General features: G+C 40.3%; 3 protein-coding genes across 4 annotated transcripts; all 3 read left to right on the top strand.

Annotated features, from left to right (window-relative positions):
• Positions 1 to 4,395: 4,395 nt before the first annotated feature.
• LOC121723891 (troponin I, slow skeletal muscle-like) lies at positions 4,396 to 10,640 on the top strand. 2 transcript variants are annotated; one of them, XM_042110090.1, is made up of 8 exons: positions 4,396 to 4,706; positions 6,211 to 6,242; positions 6,419 to 6,422; positions 6,621 to 6,662; positions 7,612 to 7,743; positions 8,420 to 8,509; positions 8,974 to 9,150; positions 9,972 to 10,640. In XM_042110090.1, exons 2-8 carry the CDS (start codon positions 6,232 to 6,234, stop codon positions 10,056 to 10,058), a joined length of 543 nt encoding a protein of 180 aa, XP_041966024.1. In that variant the 5' UTR covers positions 4,396 to 4,706; positions 6,211 to 6,231; the 3' UTR covers positions 10,059 to 10,640. The 2 variants fall into 2 exon arrangements, with proteins under 2 accessions (XP_041966024.1, XP_041966025.1); XM_042110091.1 differs by having other exon boundaries at positions 4,397 to 4,706; positions 6,419 to 6,426.
• Positions 10,641 to 10,713: 73 nt separating this feature from the next.
• On the top strand, positions 10,714 to 13,883 carry tnni4b.2 (troponin I4b, tandem duplicate 2). The gene is made up of 8 exons (XM_042110089.1): positions 10,714 to 11,404; positions 11,734 to 11,764; positions 11,900 to 11,903; positions 11,987 to 12,034; positions 12,328 to 12,459; positions 12,693 to 12,782; positions 12,925 to 13,098; positions 13,277 to 13,883. The coding sequence occupies exons 2-8, from the start codon at positions 11,754 to 11,756 to the stop codon at positions 13,364 to 13,366; spliced, it is 549 nt and encodes a 182-aa protein (XP_041966023.1). The 5' UTR covers positions 10,714 to 11,404; positions 11,734 to 11,753; the 3' UTR covers positions 13,367 to 13,883.
• A 1,417-nt stretch (positions 13,884 to 15,300) lies between these two features.
• LOC121724292 (troponin I, slow skeletal muscle-like) lies at positions 15,301 to 21,044 on the top strand. Its single transcript, XM_042110740.1, has 9 exons — positions 15,301 to 15,465; positions 16,428 to 16,464; positions 16,591 to 16,594; positions 16,910 to 16,948; positions 17,510 to 17,641; positions 18,590 to 18,679; positions 18,908 to 19,075; positions 19,497 to 19,589; positions 20,563 to 21,044. The coding sequence occupies exons 2-8, from the start codon at positions 16,454 to 16,456 to the stop codon at positions 19,584 to 19,586; spliced, it is 534 nt and encodes a 177-aa protein (XP_041966674.1). The 5' UTR covers positions 15,301 to 15,465; positions 16,428 to 16,453; the 3' UTR covers positions 19,587 to 19,589; positions 20,563 to 21,044.
• The last annotated feature ends 170 nt before the right edge of the window (positions 21,045 to 21,214 follow it).

The raw sequence follows: 21,214 nt of genomic DNA on the forward strand, positions 1-21,214 counted from the left end.
AATAAGCTTGTTACAGTGCATGAAAATGCACTGTACTGTTCTTCCTAGGCAACTTCAACAACTTCTTATTACAGTGCATGAAAATGCACTGTACTGTTCTTCCTAGGCATTTTCTTCTTCTTCTTCTTCTTCTTCTTCTTCTTCTTCTAACGCAGTTAATGCAGCTTCAACCGTTTAACGTAGAAACTTCATTCAAACTATGTTACGTAGGTCTTACTTAGGACATGTGGGCTATGTATTTTTCATCTTTGTAACTTTTATACTTTTTAAACTATTAATTAAAACTACTCAAAATTTCCCCATAGACTTAACATGGGCTGATGACATCACAATAGAGCCGTTAAGCAATTAGAATCCTATGGCAGGTGTTCAGGCCACCTGTCCCAACTGCCATTCTCAGGCTTTAAGCATACAAACTGGCCCTATTAAGACTGCACACCCTATTCAACTGCTTCCTCTGCCAAAAACTGTTTCAAAATAAGAGTCCTCACTACAATATTTCACTGTTAAACAATTTAACCCTTTAAACTACTGAACTTTTTAACTGTTCAGCCATTGTAACTGTTACTTGTCATCAACTATGACTCCTACCCACTGTAGCTAGTTAGCATGATTAGCATAGTTAGCATGTTAGCATTGCTAACATTGTTAGCATTTTAGCAAAACTGCTAAAAATGATTAGCTAAGTTAGCTAAGTAACATGGTTAGCATAGTTAGCATGCTAGTTAGCATTTTTAGCAAAACTGTTAAAAATGATTAGCTAAGTAACATGGTTAGCATAGTTAACATTTTTAACAAAACTGCTAAAAATGTTTAGCTAAGTTAGCTAAGTAACATGGTTAACATAGTTAACATGTTAGCATGCTAATTAGCATTTTTAACAAAACTGTTAAAAATGATTAGCTAAGTTAGCTAAATAATATGGTTAGCATAGTTAGCATGCTAGCATAGTTAGCATGACTCCTAAAAATGATTAGCTAGGTTAGCTAAGTAACATGGTTAGCATACTTAATATGTTAGCATGCTAGTTAGCATAGTTAGCATAACTACTAAAAATGAAGTTAAGTAACTTGGTTAACATTATTATCTTTGATAACATAGTTAGCATAACTACTAGCAAACATTAGAGCCATTCCAACTGTCAGTTATCGTCAATTATCTACCTAAATAATTTAACCATTTAAATTATCCACCTATTTAACCGTTCAATCATTCCAACTATATTAAACCTTATCTACCAAGTAAATCATTTAACTATATAAACTATCCACCTATTTAGCTGTTCAGTCATTCCAACTATATTAAACCTCATCTACCTAGCAACCAATATAGTTTGTTTTTACTCTGTATGATATTTTACATCATATTTTTTGCATTTTCATGCACTGTATTTCCTTCAGGAAATGCTTTTCTAGTTATTATTATTCCGCTTACCACTTTTTCCGTACGCTATTTCTCTTGAACAGTTTAACTTAGAAACTTCATTCAAACTTTGTAACGTAGGTATTCAAACGGACCAAGCTGCTATGTATTTTCAACTTTGAAACTTTTATACTTTTTAAACTATTAAAGAAAAACTTTTTAAAAATCCCCATAGACTTAACATTGCCGATTGTGACATCATAATACGGCCGTTAAGCAATTAGAATCCTATGGCAGGTGTTCAGGCCACCTGCAGCCTCAGGCTTTAAGCATACAATCTGGGTCAATTAAGACTACACATCCTATTCAACTGTTTCCTCTGCCCAAAACTGTTTCAAAATAAAAGTCCTCACTACAATAATCCACTGTTAAACAATGTAACCCATTAAACTACTGAACTTTTTACATTCAACTTTTAAACGGTCTACTTTTAAACTATCATTAAACTATCTATCTATTAAACTAACTGTCTATCAACAACTTTTAAACTATATACATTCAACTTTTAAACAGTCTACTTTTAAACTATGGTTAAACTATCTATTAAACTAGCTGTCTATCAACAACTTTTAACTTGTCATCAACTATGTCAACACTTGTCATCAACTATGACTCCTAACCACTGTAGCTAGTTAGCATAGTTAGCATGCTAGTTAGCATAGTTAGCATAACTACTAAAAATGAATTGCTAGGTTAGATAAGTCACATGGTTAGCATAGTTAGCATGCTAGTTAGCATAGTTAGCATAACTACTAAAAATGATAAGCTAGGTTAGCTAAGTCACATGGTTAACATAGTTAGCATGTTAGCATTGCTAGCATAGTTAGCATGTTTAGCAAAACTGCTAGAAAACGTTAATTAAGTTAGCTAAGTAGCATGGTTAGCATAGTTAGCATTGCTAGCATAGTTAGCATGTTTATCAAAACTTTTTCAACAACTTTTAAACAGTCTACTTTTAAACTATCTATTAAACTAGCTGTCTATCAACAACTTTTAAACTATCTACATTCAGCTTTTAAACCAGGGGTCTCAAACTCAAATGAGCTGGGGGCCAATTCTGCCAACGTCATCTGATTGGAGGGCCGGCTATTTCTGAAAATGCAATGTTCTTTTTTCAAATACCACACAAAACTGCAAACAGAAAGTGCAAGTGTTTTTATCTAGTTTTAGACACCTGTGCTAGCAACCTTAGCTTATAAATAAATAATGATAAAATAAATATTAATACAAATAATAAAATAAATGAAAAACATAAAAACAGGTATGTGTGTGTGTTTCACACCAAATAAAAATATTTCCTCTCATAACTTTTTTAAACCTGGCAAACTAGGCATCAGGGTTAAGAAAGCAACACCATTGGATTTTTATATCAAAATTTCAAAAGGCTGAAAGTGGTCAGACTGTAAATGTAAAAATCCTACTGTAAATGTAAAAATCTTTGAGTAAAACAAAAGTTTATGAAGGGGGTAAATTTACCCATCTAATTTGTCACTGGATGGCAAGCACCTCAAATTATGCACCTTTCAGTAAATACTGGATGAACTTATTTAAGCAGGTTTACTTTCCTTTTTTCATATTACCCACATAACAAATTAACAGGAAAACACCTAAGATGTATACCAACACCTAAGATGTTGTGGTTTAGTAATAGAGTATTACAATATAGGCCTACAATAAAGTATTCTGGGTTTCTTGGGTTTCTTGGGTTTGAATCAAGCTCTGGATGTTTTGCACATAGTGGAGCAGAATAGGCCTACAAATGAGATTTGTCACCGTACCTGGATCTATCGTCTATTTTAATCAGTATCGTTGTTTGTCGCAATTAATAGCCTCAAGGGCCGGATTACATTATTATTTTGTCATACGTCGCGGGCCGGAATTGGGCAGGACGCGGGCCGGATTTGGCCCGCGGGCCGGGTGTTTGAGACCCCTGCCATAGAGAATGCATGGGGGAAATTACAGTTAATTAATTAAGTTAAGTTATAGTTTGACGATGTTGTACTCCCATGCGGGCCAGATGCTACAGTATATACCGAGGACATGTTTTGGGGGGCCACCCAAAATGAGGTGGCGGGCCGTAGTTTGGGGACCACTGATCTAGGCTATTTGAGTTTCTTAAAGCAGAGTGTGTTTAAATTGTTCAATACATGATTTCACAGCAAGCCAAATATAAAATAAATGTTATATATAGCCTAGATATCTGTAATTATTAGATGATCAGATGATTTACAGTTCTATGTAATATGCCATGTTTCATGTTTTTGTAATGTTTCATAGGCTACAGTGATGCAGGTCTACTGCAGTGAATGGGCTAAATACAACTTCGATCATTTTTATAGCCTACTGTATAGTTAACTTTGGCCTTGGTGCCCTGACATGTGGCCTTTGTGCCCCCCACCAAATATGCCCAACTGAAGGCCAAGTGGCCTTGCCCCCAGAATGGTGAAATTCCAAGCAATCAGCAAATCATCTGGTATCACTCGGCCATGTATCAAAGCATCAGTTTAACATCAAGACATCAAGCCATTGACCCTAAGACAACTGACCCAGGACAACTGCTCATTGAGTTCTTTGGATTCTCAAATGGAAATATTTCAGTTTTTTTTAACCAATTTAAGTTTAGCTTGTTGTGATCATTGTGATGTCAGGACATTTCTGTTGATTGACAGAGTGATATTTTCACTCTGTGACAAGGCAGTAATGCCACATGTCATACACACCTATGAGTCTATGGAATTATTAACTTATCACCCTCCTGACTTTAATGTCCTTTAAAGGACGGGACTGCGGTTATTATCACACAGCTAATTTAAGGTCATAAGCACATGTCCATTGACTCACCACTGCTGTGTTCCAATATGCCACAGTTCGTTCACTTGCGGATGATTGGCTGAGGGTTGCCAATGGAGATATGCCCCTGAGTTGCAGGCCAAAGATATGAACGGCCTTTAAGCATTCAAATGTTGCCAATCTTTCAGAGACAGAGTACACGTGAGGGTACTTCTATGAACGTGTTAGTGTGTGTGTGTCTGTGTACGTGCATGCGCATTGTGATAACAGGCCGAGTTAGAAGTAGAGGACAAGTCGGAAGGTGTTGTGAAGCTATGCAGAACATGCGAGAGGGAGCAAGAGGCGTAGCGGGGGTTCTATTTTAGCGAGCCATTCACATGTTAGTTTGAAATCATAAATCTTTCATCAAAAATCATAAAATACTTTGTCTGCTCCGGCGCCACCACAGCTCTCGCTATCCCTCTCTCCACTCTGCCCAAGTCTTCAAGTTAAAGGTAAGTCCCAGGCATAGCGCTGCCACTTCTCATTTCCTACATGATTAAAGGCATAGCGCTGCCACTTCTCATTTCCTATAGGATTAAAGGCATAGTGCTGCCACTTCTCATTTCCTATAGGATTAAAGGCATAGTGCTGCCACTTCTCATTTCCTATAGGATTAAAGGCTTAGTGTCAGACCACAAAAAATGTCAAAACTCCAGTCAATTGTGAATTTACAGCCTATCAATCATTCAAGCCATCAGTCTGCTGTGCGTGGCTTTTATGAGCTGACAGGTAGAGGTAGTCAAAGTTGATTATACAGATGGAAGGGGATTAGGTGTTTATGTGCATCTGTACTCCTGTCAAAAAAGGGCTCCTGCATTTGTGCTGCCACTAAGGGTGACTCATCCCTGAATTTTGTTTACGTCAAAGAATTCTTGTAATGAAAGACAGGACTGCGTGTGGTTGCATAGTATTTTGATTCCTGCCAACACTTACCTCTAGTGGGCCTTCACTGCATAGGGAACAAACGTTTGTGAAATGTAAATAACATGGCATCATTTTGACAATATTATTACATGCTTTTAAAATGGCAGTTGTATGCAACACGCCAGTATGTTTTCAGCACTTATTCTTAATTCTTACTTAATTACATCCTGGAAGAATGTATTTCATGAAAGCGCATGCCTTCTGCGCCATGATCCTCAGTGGCTGGGTAAATGAGTTACATTACTGGTGTAGGATAAATTAACTATAGTAGAACAATTGTTAACATGAGAGGAGAATGAATGTGCACAGATACTAGGATGTATTGCTCTGTTCCATCAAATAATCCATGGTGTTGTTTGACAACTGTTTCTTCAGGCATTTTATATACATTAACTACAAATTCAACTCTCAGATCTAGTAATAAACACTAAAGGACAGCCTATCTTCAGTTGCTGTTCTACATTTAGATCTTTTGTCATTGACATGTGGAAAGAAAGGGACAATGCCTACTTGTCTCAGCCACTTAACATCCTGCATTGTTGAACAGGGTCTTGTAACATTCATGCCCTGTCAAGGCAGCACCTGCTGCTGTCTTTAGGCCATAGGAAAGCATCACAGCAATGTGTTCTAATAGAACTGGGTAAGGAAAGCATCACAGCAATTTGTTTTAATAGAACTGGGTAAGAACACACAAGACGTACCATTATCTAATTTAGCATGTACAAGGCAGTTGATAGGTCATATGTTTATTTGCAGAAGAAGACCAGTAACACATAAGCACATTCCGAACTTATTCTTTTAAAAGACATGGCATCATATACTACCTTTTATATCCTAGGGTCTTAAATGATTTGTGTGCAATATTTTCAAAAAGAATCAAGCGTCTTCTTCCTTATGGGTTGTCTCAAATGGATATCATGTCGTTAATGGGTTGTCTCAAATGGATATCATGTCGTTAATGGGTTGTCTCAAATGGATATCATGTCGTTAATGGGTTGTCTCGTATTCCTCCTTTTCTCTTCCTTTTCTCAGGAAACATAAAAAAGAGGAAACATGTCTGAAGGGTAAGGGACTGTACAAATATAATTTAAATATTTCAAGAGAAATATCCATTTTTATGTATTTTTGGAATGTTAAAAATGTATTATATTTTTGGAATGTGGAAAATGTAGGCCTAATTGTTTATTGTTGTATTGACATTCCATTTGTTTTGTTTGATTGTTTATGTTTACACCAACAGGCCGGTGAGTGACCTGCCCAATTCAATGCGATATTGTTTTTATACAGTTTTGTATGGTTGACACTGTAGTGCAAATTTCATTTGCATGAAATAAATGGTTAAATATTTATTACATAATAGCTTTCTTTATCTAAAAAATAATTTACATAATGTATGCATACATGATGTATGAAGCTAATTCTAGCTTCTCTGTGCCTGTTAGAAAAAATCAAAATATTCTGCAACTCGCCGGTTGATGCTGAAGGTACGTTTTTGTCAATGTTTTCCATGCACACACACACACACCTGTTCACACCTGAAATCATAAGGGAAGGTTAGTAACAAGCAGAAATGAATAGCCCCACACTATGAACTATCGTGAAGTAAAGCCACTGCCACATCTTTTCTTCATGCCAGACCAAGCTGCTGAAAAAGGCTGGGTCCATGCTTGTGTATATATATATATACAAGCATGGGTCCATGCTTGTGTATATATATATATATATATATATATATATACTGTATATTAGGGCTGTCAAAATAACTGATTCATTTCGATTAATTAATTTGAGAAAAAATAACTGATTGAACTGAACTGAAAAATTTGTGCAGATTAATCGATTCCGTATGACCTTTGACCCCGAGCCGTTCTAGTCAGTAAAAATTAGACTGTAAAATGAAGGAGAGAGAAGAAAACGTGCTTCCTGGATCATTGCTTGGAACATTTACTTTTAAAAAAACGGCCTGATGGTGTTGATAAAAATAAAATGTTGAAAATAAAGTCCTTTGCAATGTCTGCAAGTGTTGACATTGAGGGGAGTGTTAATTTATTTTCATTGTGTCCCCTAGGTTATATTTGTGGCCTGAAATGCCTTGTATGTGAAAAAAAAACTTCTTCCCGAAGCACTTTTGAATTTATTTCCTCAGCATATTAGGTCAAAGCATAGATTTTTATGGCCATTATTTGAACAGTGAAAATAATAATAAAAGAGTTTTTGAACTTTAATGTCACTAATGCTGATTATTCAATGATTCATTTGAATTTAAATATTTAAAATACATTCACCGCAAAAATTATATATATTCGATTAATTAATCACAGAGTATGTAATTAATTACATTATTTTTTTTAATCGATTGACAGCCCTAATATATATATATATATACACTTATATATACTGTATACACTTATATACATATTTTCTTCATGCCAGACCAAGCTGCTGAAAAAGGCTGGGTCCATGCTTTTGACTGAGAGGGATGAGAAGGTCCGAGAGAGGGAGAGTGCTCTGGACGAGAGAGTGCCGCCACTCAAACTCTCGGGGATGTCTGTGCAGGAGCTGCAGGTAATGCAAACACTACGCAATGTAAACACTACGCATGACCTGTGGGGTATACTACGAATCTCGATTAGTGGGTTAGCGAGGTATGTTGCGTTCAAAGCCAGGTGGAGCTCCGCCTCTACTAACATTTTGGATCTCGAATGCGCTTTAATAGTGCTGTGCGTGCAAATATCCCACTATGGACGTGCATACCATACAACAACTGATTGATTTATTTGATGTTATAGGTTAGACACAAAAAATGACCGCAGTGTAGATTAAGCTATCGCTCATGAATGCGGAAGTAATTGTTTTTAAATAGAGGCGGTCTTGTGCGTCTCCACGTTTCACGATTGGCCAACGTCATCCCAACACCGAGAACACGCACAGATCTGAACTGAAAGCCTAGTTTGACAAATATATTTCATAACTGCTGTCGTAGTATCACTTAACGTATACCCCTGAGTCAAGGCTTTGTGAAGCCTCGATATGTCTACATAGCCTAGATATGTCGAACGTGCTTCGTAGTATACCCCACTGCTGTAAGCACTGTGTCCCCAATGCAAACACTACGCATGACCTGCTGTGTCCCCAATGGTCAACACAACGGCCTCTGGCCTTTTCACTGTACATGTGTACACGACACGGCATATTCACATGTAATCTGTTAAAGACTGGACTGTGCATTTGCTCTTTGCAGGACCTTTGTAAAGATCTCCATCGCAAGTGCGATACCGTAGATGAAGCACGGTATGACATAGAGGTGAAGGTGGTGAAAAATGAAAAGGAGGTATTCACATTGCAGCTTCCTCTCTACTGTACTCAGCATTTAGTAATATTTGCAAATATAATTACTATTACAAGAACATTCTTACCCAATCACAGTGCAGTTATTTGGTAAGTGGGATGACAAATGCTTATTTCACTGTGTGAATGTTTAGAATTTTGAATGATTTAGAAGCCGTCACAGAAGGTCATGTACCTGCCATCCATAAACTAGATACTGTGCCAACATGCTCTGTAACTTTACCCACAGGCTTGAATTATAATAACTAGATCCTCTTTGGATTGAATTCCACAATATATCAAGGCTCTGATGGCTTTGAATCATTCATTGGACACCCTACAAGACAATGAATGTACAACAACAAATGCCAGTTTTGCATCCTTAATTTCTTTTGTGCAACAGGCTACATATAGGCTCACATATTCACTTCCAAAGGAGAAGTGCCTGATGAATGATGTCTTGGACAGATCGAGAACCTGGTGAAGAAGATTGAGGAGTTGAAGGGTACCAGCATGAACCGAACCAAACTCAAGAGGGTGAAGAAATCCACAGATGCCATGCTGGGGGCCTTGACTGAGTCCAAACTCACCGCCAAGTCTGACTTCAAGGCCAACCTGAAGACAGTCAAGAAGGAGGAGGAGAAGGCAAGGGAGTCACTGAAATAGATCCTATAGAATAGATACAGATGTGTCATTACATCTATACATGTGTATGCATAAGCATTTATATGGTATGTATTTGCAGATATGCGTGCATGTATAGGCACAGTAGCCTATGGATGGTATGAGTGGAGACACAACATACAGCAATGGTCATGTGATCATGTGAAAAGTCTAGCATTTTTTTTTAACCTTGGCCCTATTTTTAGGGGCAAAAGCATTGAGCTAGAACACAATAGGTGCAGCATTGAGCTTGAACACGTTAGCATTGGTGCAGCATTGAGCTAGAACATGTTAGCATTAGCATTGGTGCAGCATTGAGTTAGAACACGTTAGCATTGAGCTAACGCCAGCAATGACGGAGGAACTACTCTGTGAGACTTTGAGCCTAGTCAAAAGAGTGGTCTACTTTGATGTTTGACAACATGCATCACACACCACTGTGGAGTATAGCCGCTTAGCCAATGCTGATGTACTGTAAACTTGCTAGCTCAATACTGCACCAATTAGCATTGTTTTTGACCCCACTGAGAGCCCCATCCCTATAAAGCAACTAGTTATTTTGGCTTAAAATAACGGCTGCAAACTCATTTTGGAGAAAAAGGAAAATGTACTGTAGACTCTGACATGGCTGCGGGTAGCAGCATGTAGTTGTGTGTAGTGGCAGAACCCTGTAAGGAATTCCTACATCATGTTACTTTAAAGGCTGGTCTAAAGCAATCATTAAATACCATAAAGAAACATGGAATTAATATATTGTTTTATACACTGAAAAGCTCTAATTGAATCTGATTCCCTTTTCACAGAAAGAGGAAGTGACTGACTGGCGTAAGAATGTGGAGGCCATGTCTGGCATGGAGGGCAGGAAGAAGCTGTTCGACGCTGGACAGTAACAAGGTTGGCTGTTTGGAAGAGAGAGACACCTACAGTATTCTTCTAAAGCATCAGGAATAAGCAAACAGCACTCATCCCGTCTCGTACAAGTACAAACCCATTTTGGAACCAGTAATAATGAGGTATGCCAAAAACGCCAAAAGACACAACAGAAGAAATGCACAACCTGATAACGTCATGGGAAATGTCTGCCCTGTTCTGATGTTTCCCATTCTTTTTTTGTACAAATTTGCTGGTATTCTAAGACAGCATAGTGAAGCAAATATGACACTATATATGACACTATGAGAAGTTTGATTGTAGATACTGTACTTTCAATATTTTGTAAGCCTGCAGTGTGCAGAGGAGATTGTTCACTTTGTCAGACTGAAACATGTTTAACAAGACGATTACATTTTATGGAAACCTGTAGGTTGTAACTGCTAACATCTGAGAGAAGCTCTTAGCGAGCAGAACTCTGTGAGAGGACTTCATTGATTTGCTGCTGACAGAGATGTGTCACTAAATTGTTAATGTCACCAAATGAGAAATTACTCTGTTAATGGCATTCCACAATTAAACGTGCTGCATTAATCATCAAACTGCTTTATTGTTTATTTGAACATTTGCACTTCACTCTTCTGAACTGTGTGTGTCTCTCAATATGCTGGTGCCACCCAGGGGGTCGTCATTAAAGCCACACTATGTTGTTAGGTTAACGAGTGAGGATTTTGTTTAATAGTTGCATGCTATACAAACCGAGACATAGTCTAAAGCATGTTTTCAGCTAAATATTTTCAAGTTTCACTGTAGTGGTAAATATGAATGATCGCCCAAATTGAAAAACCTCAAAACCCTCATTCATTCCTTCATTAAATGACCCTTCAGTCAGTTAGAGCATTCAATGCATACCCATTCCCCAGTCCGTCTCTTATGGCAGTTTTCAGCTTAATTTCAGGTTAATAATACCAGTTGTCACATGTTCATTTGGCATGACAAGCACACTCAGAGGACACCATGACACCATCTTCCATGAGTGACAGGGAGGCACAGAGTCCACCCTGCCTTAAAATACAGACTCAAGGTGCCTTCCCCCTGCTCCCTCCTCCCATATAAGGGTGGAGACAATGGGCCGGTGGGCTGGGCAGCCGGCCATGAAGGTTGCGTGCACCTGTGTTGCGCTGCTCTGGGTCATATCAAACGTCAGAATCCAGGGATCTATTTTAGTTAACCACTCAGATGCGATCTCAGGGCCAGGGGCAATAACGATCTCAGGGCCAGGGGCAATAACATTTCACCGGGGGTTTCCTGCCTACTGTCACTGTCAGACCCTCTGCACTTCGTGATTCATCTGCAGGAGAAACAGGTAAGTTTTATTGAACTGGCACCGAGTCTGTGCGCGTACATAACGTAGACAGCAGGTATTTGGATGATAATAACCTTTTCAAAACAAGTAAATAAATCATTGCTGCTTGGCAATGGCAATTAGATGATTTGCCAGTTAGATACAGCCAGGTCAGCGGCTACATGAAACACATGAAACACATAACTTGGTTGATCAGTTTGTGGCCATAGTATTTATGATCAGTTTGTGGCCATAGTATTTATGATGGTCATTTATTTGAGAACCTTTGGGGACAACTTTATTGGTGTTGCTGGGCATATTCAACTGATGTGTTCTCTTGATGTTTTTAGACCATTCACAATAAGCCAACATGTCTGAGGCGTGAGTATTTTTAGTGTGATTGATGCTTCTTGTCAATAGCAAATATTAATCATACATTCCTATTGCATTTCCTGTCGCACTAATGCACTTCATTTATTTAATTTATTTGTACTTCCTTTTTTCACATGCCTTCAGAATGGTAAGTCATAAATAAACAGATAAATATGTAGCATCATGTTTGATCTATGTAATATTAATTCATATCCCTGCTTTATTTGTCAGCCGAAACCCAAGTCCAAGATTTCAGCCTCGCGCAGGCTGTTTCTAAAGGTAGTGTGTGTGTAGGTTGACCACTGTGTGTGTGGGTTGACCACCTAGCCTTTACACACAACATGTGTTGTCTGAATGAGTACAATAAGCTAACTAAATGTCAAAAGTTAATCAGACCAGTGCCTATATCTTGTTGTCACATAGAGGCTTCTGATTGGTTTTGGTTTGTTAATAAAAAAGTGTATGCTAACTGCATATGCTAATTAAATCTGTCTGGCCACAAATGAGATTTTACTGTAGCCCTGTTCATGTGAAGGCTACTGAGTTGCTTCAGTCGTGTCATTCTGTGCCAGATCCAAATTCTGAAGAAAGGTACTTCTATGCTGGCTGCTGAGAAAGAGGAGAAGAAACGAGAGCGAGAGAACACGCTGAATGAGAGACTCCCGCCACTCAAGCTGTCAGGTCTGTCTGTGCAGGACCTGCAGGTATGTTCTGACCATGTCAGCTATGACCACTCCCACAAGGCACGGCATGCACGGCCAGCGGAATATAGAACACACCACGACATTAATCAACATGGCCGCCCACGTGCCAACCGTATCCATCTCTCTCTCTGTCTGTCTGTGTGTCCAGTCTGTTGGTGTGGAGGTTTGTACTGACAAGTCTGTCAACATGTGCGGTGCAAAGTGCACTTACTTCCTGAATTTGCATCCTCCAGAACCTGTGTAAAGAGATGCACCAGAAGACTGACGTGGTCGATGAAGAACGATACGACCTTAACCTCAAAGTTTCCAAAAATGAAAAAGAGGTGCCTGATGAACAAGTCATGTCATTACTTTTTAAATTAGCAACATAAGTAGCAAGGTTTGGATTTGAAAATTCAAATGATATTCTGTTGTATTTTGCTTAGTGGTCAAATATAGAGTAACACTGACCTGTGCTGACCACAGATTGAGAACCTGGCCCATAAGATCTTTGAGCTGAAGGGTAAAATGAAGAGGCCGGCGCTGAAGAGAGTGAAGATCTCAGCCGACGCCATGCTGGGGGCTCTGTTTGGAGCCAAGGTCAAGGAGTCGGTGGACTTTAAGGCCAATCTCAAGACCGTGAAGAAAGAGGAGGAGAAGGCGAGGCTTTGGCTAGATGCCATTTGCTGCCATTACTGTCCTATTGTCTACTCATGTGAAAAAGGAATAAAAACGTTATGAAAAAATGTGTATTTTGACTGCAATAGTGACCCAAAGAATTTGATCTGAGCATGTCACTACGGAGTGACCTTGTTTTACTTGAGCTTTCCTTCCACAGAAAGAGGAGGTGACTGACTGGCGTAAGAACGTGGAGGCCATGTCTGGCATGGAGGGCAGGAAGAAGCTGTTCGACGCAGGTGGGCAGTAGCAGGTCGGACAAAACCAGTGTCTCCAAAAGCATTGAGCAAACATTAAGCAAACATTGAGCAAACATTTGTACAAATGTCACTGTACAACCGTAGAAGGACTTAATGCACAACGAGCTGAAATTATTACAGTCTGATTGTCTGATAATAGTTTCTTACTTAACATCTTTTGTATGTTTTATGTGGATTGGAGTTTTAATTTCTGTCATGTTAGCATACAGTATATTGCATGACATTGCTGATTTGATTGCAAGACTACTAAACATTACATATTGGAAGAAAATTGTCTATGAAAGATTCATAGACTGAGGAATGTGAGTGTGTGCCTGTAGAGTGTGTGCCTGTGGATCCAGCTAGCTTAGCAACTGTGGGTGTCATGTCATCACAAAATGTGCAGTACAAATATCCCTTTAGAGCAATCTTATCAGTATGTTGTTGTCATATATGTTGTCATACGTATGATGTTCCTCATTCATGTAAATGAGTTTTGCACTGGAATAAACTGGATGACCATTCAAATCCTTTGCTATTGTGCCTTCTTGCTGGGCCAGGCAGGTCTCTACACACTCCACTTGTGCTGATCTCTCTTCACTGCATGTCTGTCTCTTTGGCCAAGCTCCTTTAAAGGCTGCCCGTATTCACAGCTGAGCTGCCATAGCTGCCATAACATTAAAACAACGTTTGTAAATCAGGCCAGGGTAAACATGGCCTCAGATATTCGGCCTCTTCAGACTCTAAGGGGAAGAGTCATGGCCAGACCAGATATCTCAAGTGCACTGAGGCTGTTTGACCCCAACAAGATAGCACTCCGTTCAAATGAGTTACAACCACTTGTCCCTGGTGCACGATTTCTTCATCAACAATCTGAAGTATCTTTGGACTATGGCCAGAATTAAATGCTAAAGGAATTAGCAGACTAAGAGAGGAGTAGGCAGGCATGCCACTGTTAACTCAGAGTCCCAAAACAAAGGCGTTAAGTTAACTCAGAGACCCAAAACAAAGGCGTTAAGTTAACACACTAAGCCTCTTGTTACCAGGTCACTGTGTCTAAAATTAAACTGTGGTCAAGGTGGCGTTGTCATTCTCGGCGCCTCTCACACACTGCCATGTTGCCTACGCACGTAAAGAAGAATGAGCTGTAGGTGGGCGAGCTCATGTTACATCAAGATACCATCCACCTGCTTCTGCTATTCTTACCAAGACACTGCAGTGATTTACGCCTGGTCCTCTTTGTGGCCAGGGGCTGAAGCCTAATGTGACTGGGTATAAACACATTCATGTCATGTCTGGTAATTGCCCTTAATGGACACAGCATAACACTGCAGTGATTGATTACTGTTCGATCTGACAGATGGCCTTCATAACTTAAAGGTGAGTTTTATGAATAATTTGAATTCTGTCACTACTGTATATCACCAGAATGGATGAAAAAATGGATTATCTGTGTAATTGGCAGAAAACTTGTTGGGATTTTTTTTTAAGATTACAAAATAAAATAGTGTGGTCATACTTAGACAAAAATAAAACAGCATGTTGAAGAAGTTTATTAAGAAACATTACTCAAATGGTAACTCATTCCTTGTTGAAGTGTCAAAAGACACTGAACACACATGAAATGTTTCCAAAGAATCTCATTTAGAAGAGCTTATTCACATTCACCTCTGTTCAAACTAAACTTTGCATGAAAAACTATGTTTTTCCCCAGTGGGAGAGTGACCCATGAGGATGATAGAGGCTTTTCTTCTGACCTGACAAAGAAGCATTTTATGCTCTGCCATTCGAACCCGTCTGTCTGCTCTGGGCAACAGCAACAGCTGAGAGAGGACCTGCCAACTAGCCTCCACCACCGCCAGGCATCACCGCACCACATAACTCCATGTCCAACACCAATAAAGTTGTTTTATTGCCACGCTTTGTAGACTGAATACTGTTTGCGCGCTATGTATGTGCCACAGTAAACGTCAGCTGCAGAGAGGACGAAGACATCGGGTTATTTTCGTGGGCCGTTCCCCTAAGCGTTAGAAACTATAAATCTGAATCTGTATTCCCCAAACCTCAGTTGGCGTGTGCATCCAACACTGTCAGCTTTTCTCTCCCAAAGGTACGTTTTGACCAACTTACTTGCTAGATGTGAGGAGGTGAAGGGGGGCGGGAGGGAAACGGGGTTAATCCCCTGGGCAGCGCCGATGACAAGTTGAGGTGCACTGAGACGAAACAGATCAAATGGTATCGAGGAATGATATGTGAGCATCACTTAATACATTGCTATGCGAAAGGTATATGTGGGTGAATGATAAGGTACTGACGCTGAATTTTGCTGGACACAATGTAGGCTAATTTGGTTTCTACTGATACTTTAGATTACAGATAGAAAAACAGTAGCCTATGTGTGTTTGATGAATGACAAAACTCTTGTCAGCTTTGCATTTGACTTCCATTCAATTGCGGGAGACATGAGATTTCATAAACCAAGCGTAGGCTAGTCCAAGTCATATGATACGTTATTGGAATTGTTGCACAATGACAACCCATAAAGATACTTTGCCATACAATGCTATTTAATTTGACTTAGTACATTTACATATAGCAACATTATTGCTGTTTTCCCATTTTGTAAAATTCGTAAACATAATTGGTACTTTTTCGTTCTTTTTGGAGTGAGATGCCACTTGTGATTGAGGGTGGCTAGGTGTTGGCAATCCTTAGCCTCCTGGCATGCCAGCCTTTCATATATCAAAATGAGGGCTTCATGATGGCACGTAGGAAGGTTGAAGGGAAGCCAGAGGTGAAGTGGGACCTGGCCTTTCCATTTGGATGGGACATGCAGGAAAAGATGGCATATGCCTGTGACCGTGTGACTTTTTCAGCCGGGGCCATTAAATCACATTGTTGAGCTATAATGAGCTAACGAGGAGAGCAACCAGCACACCTTAATAAGTCCAGCACAATAACATCATGTCCCAGTTGCCCCTCTGTTATCAGGCCAGAGCTACCTCATCTCTGGAAGAAGACTGTTGACTAAAGTGTCGCCAAAACCTATGCATATGCTCATTCCTATTTCAGATCTGGTGTGCAGTATATGACCAAAGATGTCGGATGCGTAAGTATGCTTTGTAAAATCACAAACACTAAAATGATAAAAAAGACTGTTTGTTTGTTTGTTGATGTTTGTTTACACGTCTGTTTTTGTTTTCCATCTCTGTGGGGGGTTCTGTTGCTTGAATAGACCGGTGAGTATCACTCCAGTCATCTCAATGATAACTGACATTTTTGTTATGCTAAAATGTTAAAGAAAACACAACATTTTTACACTCTAAAACATTGGTAATGGTTCCTCAGAGAGATTATTTTTCATACTCTGAAGAATTATTAACTTTTTAGTAAATGTAGCTGATTTTGAAAAACAAAACTCTGCAACAAATGTCTTGGCTTCAAAGTAAGCCATGTGGCATGTGAAAATAGCTGCTGAATACTGTCCTATGATTTCTGCTCCATGGCATTTAGAAAGTTGATTAATGATATAAACACTATATTTTCTACTGCAGAAAAAGAAGATCAGCTCAGGTCGCAGGCTGGGGCTGAAGGTAAGTGTATAGGTGCAATTCAAATGTATAGGTGCAATTCTTATCCAATGCACTTTTTGTCAAATTCAGCAAGCTCTAATTCACGGTCCTATAGCAGTTAAGAGAAAAACCATGAACAATTCCAGCCATAAAATACATTACTTCAAAATGACAGAATGAAGGAGGGGTCTAATTTGATTGGCTTTTGAGTTAAAAAATCAACAACCTTTCATCAAAATCACTAACTTCAATCTTAAAAAGAAAAACACAAAAAACAGTGCTACCTAGCCCGAGTTGTTGCAGCCAACAGCTAGAGAAGCCAGGCAGCTGCAATGCTACACTCTGGGGGCAACAGCTAGAGAAGCCAGGCAGCTGCAGTGCTACACTCTGGGGGCATGAACATGGGGCAGCTACAGTGCTACACTCTGGGCGCATGATTTTAAAAATGCCCGTTTTTTCCACACCAACAGTACTCGGTGACCTTGAGAAACAGAGATCTATATGAAAATTGCCAGAATTCTCCTTTAACACCAGATAAGGATGCTGCATACAAAATCACTGACTTGTAAACTTTGACACAAGATGAAGATGCTGTACACAGCGTTCGACATGCTGGCTGTGGAGAATGAGGACAGGGTGAAAGACAGAGCGGACACCCTTGCTGAACGCGTCCCGCCACTCAAGCTGTCTGGCCTGTCTGTGCAGGAGCTCCAGGTGAGTCCCTCACCTGCCCCCCCCTTACCCACCCTTACCTGCCCCCACTCTTACCTGCCCCCACCCTTACCTGCCCCCACCCTTACCCACCCTTACCTGCCCCCCCACCCTTACCTGCCCCCACCCTCACCTGCCCCCCCCCTTACCCACCCTCACCTGCCCCCACCCCACCCTCACCTGCCCTCACCTGCCCCCCCCCACCCTTACCTGCCCCCACCCTTACCCACACTTACCTGCCCCCCCACCCTTACTGCCCCCCACCCTTACTGCCCCCCCCCACCCTTACCTGCCCCCCCACCCTTACCTGCCCCCACCCTCACCTGCCCCCCCCTTACCCACCCTTACCTGCCCCCACTCTTACCTGCCCCCACCCTTACCTGCCCCCACCCTTACCCACCCTTACCTGCCCCCACCCTTACCTGCCCCCACCCTTACCCACCCTTACCTGCCCCCCCACCCTTACCTGCCCCCACCCTTACCTGCCCCCCCCTTACCCACCCTTACCTGCCCCCCCACCCTTACCTGCCCCCCCCTTACCCACCCTTACCTACCCCCACTCTTACCTGCCCCCACCCTTACCTGCCCCCCCCTTACCCACCCTTACCTGCCCCCACTCTTACCTGCCCCCACCCTTACCTGCCCCCACCCTTACCCACCCTTACCTGCCCCCACCCTTACCTGCCCCCCCCTTACCCACCCTTACCTGCCCCCACTCTTACCTGCCCCCACCCTTACCTGCCCCCACCCTTACCCGCCCTTACCTGCCCCCACCCTTACCTGCCCTTACCTGCCCCCACCCTCACCTGTCCTTACCTGCCCCCACCCTTACCTGCCCCCACTCATTCCAGCACAACTACACTGATTTATTCATTCATCTTTTGTTTGTTGCACAACTTACTCTACCCAACGCTGCAGACTAAAGTCACTTTTTTATCTTTTACTCAACAGGATCTTTGCAGAGATCTGCATCACAAAATTGATGTAGTTGATGAGGAACGCTATGATGTTGAAGTGAAAGTGGCCAAAAATGATAAGGAGGTACTACGCAGCTTATTCCTGGGGCTCCTTATGCATGGAGTAGGCAGTGGTCATTCTCTAACATGTACGCAAGGCAATTGGGACTAACATTTGTCACAAAGCAAACATAGTCAGTGATGTTAACGTGGACAAGCACAAGGACTTGAGAGTGAAACTTGAGCGTGAACCCAAATGGGGTTTGTTGTGCCGCAAAGTATGATGTTTTTTTTGTTGTTGCTATTAATTCAGATTCATGAGATGAAGCTGAAGGTGCAAGAATTGACGAGGAAGAAGCCTACTCTGAAGAGAGTGAAAATATCTGCAGAACAATTGCTCTCTGTCCTCCTGGGTGGCAAGCACACACAGACCATTGACTTCAAGGCCAACCTCAAAACAGTCAAGAAGGAGGATGAGAAGGTAACACTAATGAATTTCTCCTGGGGATCAATAAAGTATCTATCTATCTATCTATCTATCTATCTATCCATCTATCTATCTATCTATCTATCTATCTATCTATCTATCTATCTATCTATCTATCTATCTATCTATCTATCTATCTATCTATCTATCTATCTATCTATCTATCTATCTATCTATCTCTCTCTATCTGCTAATGGCTTCGTATGCAGAGCAGTGTGTAGCTGTAGCGGAGGTTGCCTGGGGCAAAGGAACTGTGTCCAGTCCAGATTATATTTATCAACATTATTATTTGTTTTTTGTTCTTTAATAATTTTTGTCTGTGCCTCTTTTAGCATGTTTGAACATTTTCTTGAACCAGCACAAACAGTCCTCACAAACATCAGGTTTTTACATGAGCTACTTTTCCTCCTTACAGAAAGAGGAGGTGACTGACTGGCGTAAGAATGTGGAGGCCATGTCTGGCATGGAGGGCAGGAAGAAGCTGTTCGACGCTGGTGGACAGTAGCAGGTAATGTCACGTAGAGATAATGCCACATATACTTCAAGTAAAAATTAATCAATCAATCAAACAATCAGTTGATGGATAAGTTACAGTTTTTCTCAGTCGCTTTGGTGCTTTTCTCACATCACTATTAACATTTGCACAGCAGTTAGTGCATTTCTCAAAACAATTAGTGCAAACTGCAAAACCTAGTGGATAACCTGCAAAAGCACATCACTTGCTCAAAATGGATAGTCCATTCCTCAAAAGCAAGTATTTATGTCAATGAAACTGCCAGTGTCATCAAAATGAAAAGTCTTGACACCATCGTTTATGAACAAGATAGTCAAATGGCTTTGTCATGTTTTCATTATGGCAGTTTATGCTCTCAGTGTTTTCCCATCGAAAAAAGGTCAGAACTCGGTGACACTACCTGAACATGCTCAAGACAGCACTATACACTACTTGTACAGCCATTTGAAAACTACAGTAAAGTTACACATTGCTGTAGTTAGGAGAGTGAGTACAAGACACTGTTTCACATTTTTACTGTGTTCTTTGCAATTCTACAGCATTGTGACAGAATTTGATAACTAGTTCACCAATTTTGTATGTAATGACTCAAGCAATGAAATGAAGACTATCAGTTTTATTGGGAATGACTATTCAGCATCCATAAGTATAGTTCATTTTGACTGACATGACAAAGCAACTGAAACATGTCCAAAAGCATTTGCAATTTGTTCAGAGGAAGGAGAAATTGCTACTATAATGTGCACAAATAACTAAATGTTGTGGAGGTTGAACTAATAGTTATGAGAATTTTCATTCTGATCTGAGAAAAGCACCAAAGCGACTGAGAAAAACTGTAATGATGAGACCAATGAGACTATCGGACTATCGGAATGTGAGTTGAAGGCAAAAAAATGTCTGATTGAGCTGATACACTGTTCAACAAGTTCAACTCCTAATTGTGTGCCTCTTCTCATTTTCTTAACAGGATCTTAAATGGACTTAACTCACTTGACTGATTAAGTTGATTTTTATCACCTGTCTTTTCTCATGAGAACTTTGTTTTTTTTTTTCATGTTAACGTTCATGAAATGTCTACATTACCTTTTGGAAAATTGTGTCCAGCCATGTACAATTTCAGTTTAAACACAGGAAGAGTGTAATGATTTGGAAAATATTTGAACAATGAATGAAATATAAAGTCAAGAACTTTTGCATAATGGGCATAACACTAAAATATTACACACAACTACATTGGTTTTATTTTATAAACACATACGGTTTTGCTTTTTTATCCAAGGCTTTTATAGGAGGTATTATTGTTGTCTGTTTGTACTGTATTGTATCTGTGATGTATATTGGGTGTGTGGACATCCATTCAGCTGAATTGAACATAAATGCATGGCGTCTGTTTATAGCTACTGAGGTGCTTATTGTGCTCATATTAAAAAAGAAATTCTGCCTTTCAAATGGCTGCAATTCACCTGTCTCCCTCATGGTGGTGCTGTAAAGCAACATACTCAGACAGATCCACTGACTATGTATGTTCAGCATTAACAGAAACATTTCCTAGATCATTTAGATACTGTATTAGTCCTTGATGCCAAAATCGTACAGCTAGTGAAAAACGTAGCAACAGT

This window comes from Alosa sapidissima, chromosome 11, assembly GCF_018492685.1.
Source record: "Alosa sapidissima isolate fAloSap1 chromosome 11, fAloSap1.pri, whole genome shotgun sequence".
In the NCBI taxonomy this organism is placed as follows: Eukaryota; Metazoa; Chordata; class Actinopteri; order Clupeiformes; family Clupeidae; genus Alosa; species Alosa sapidissima.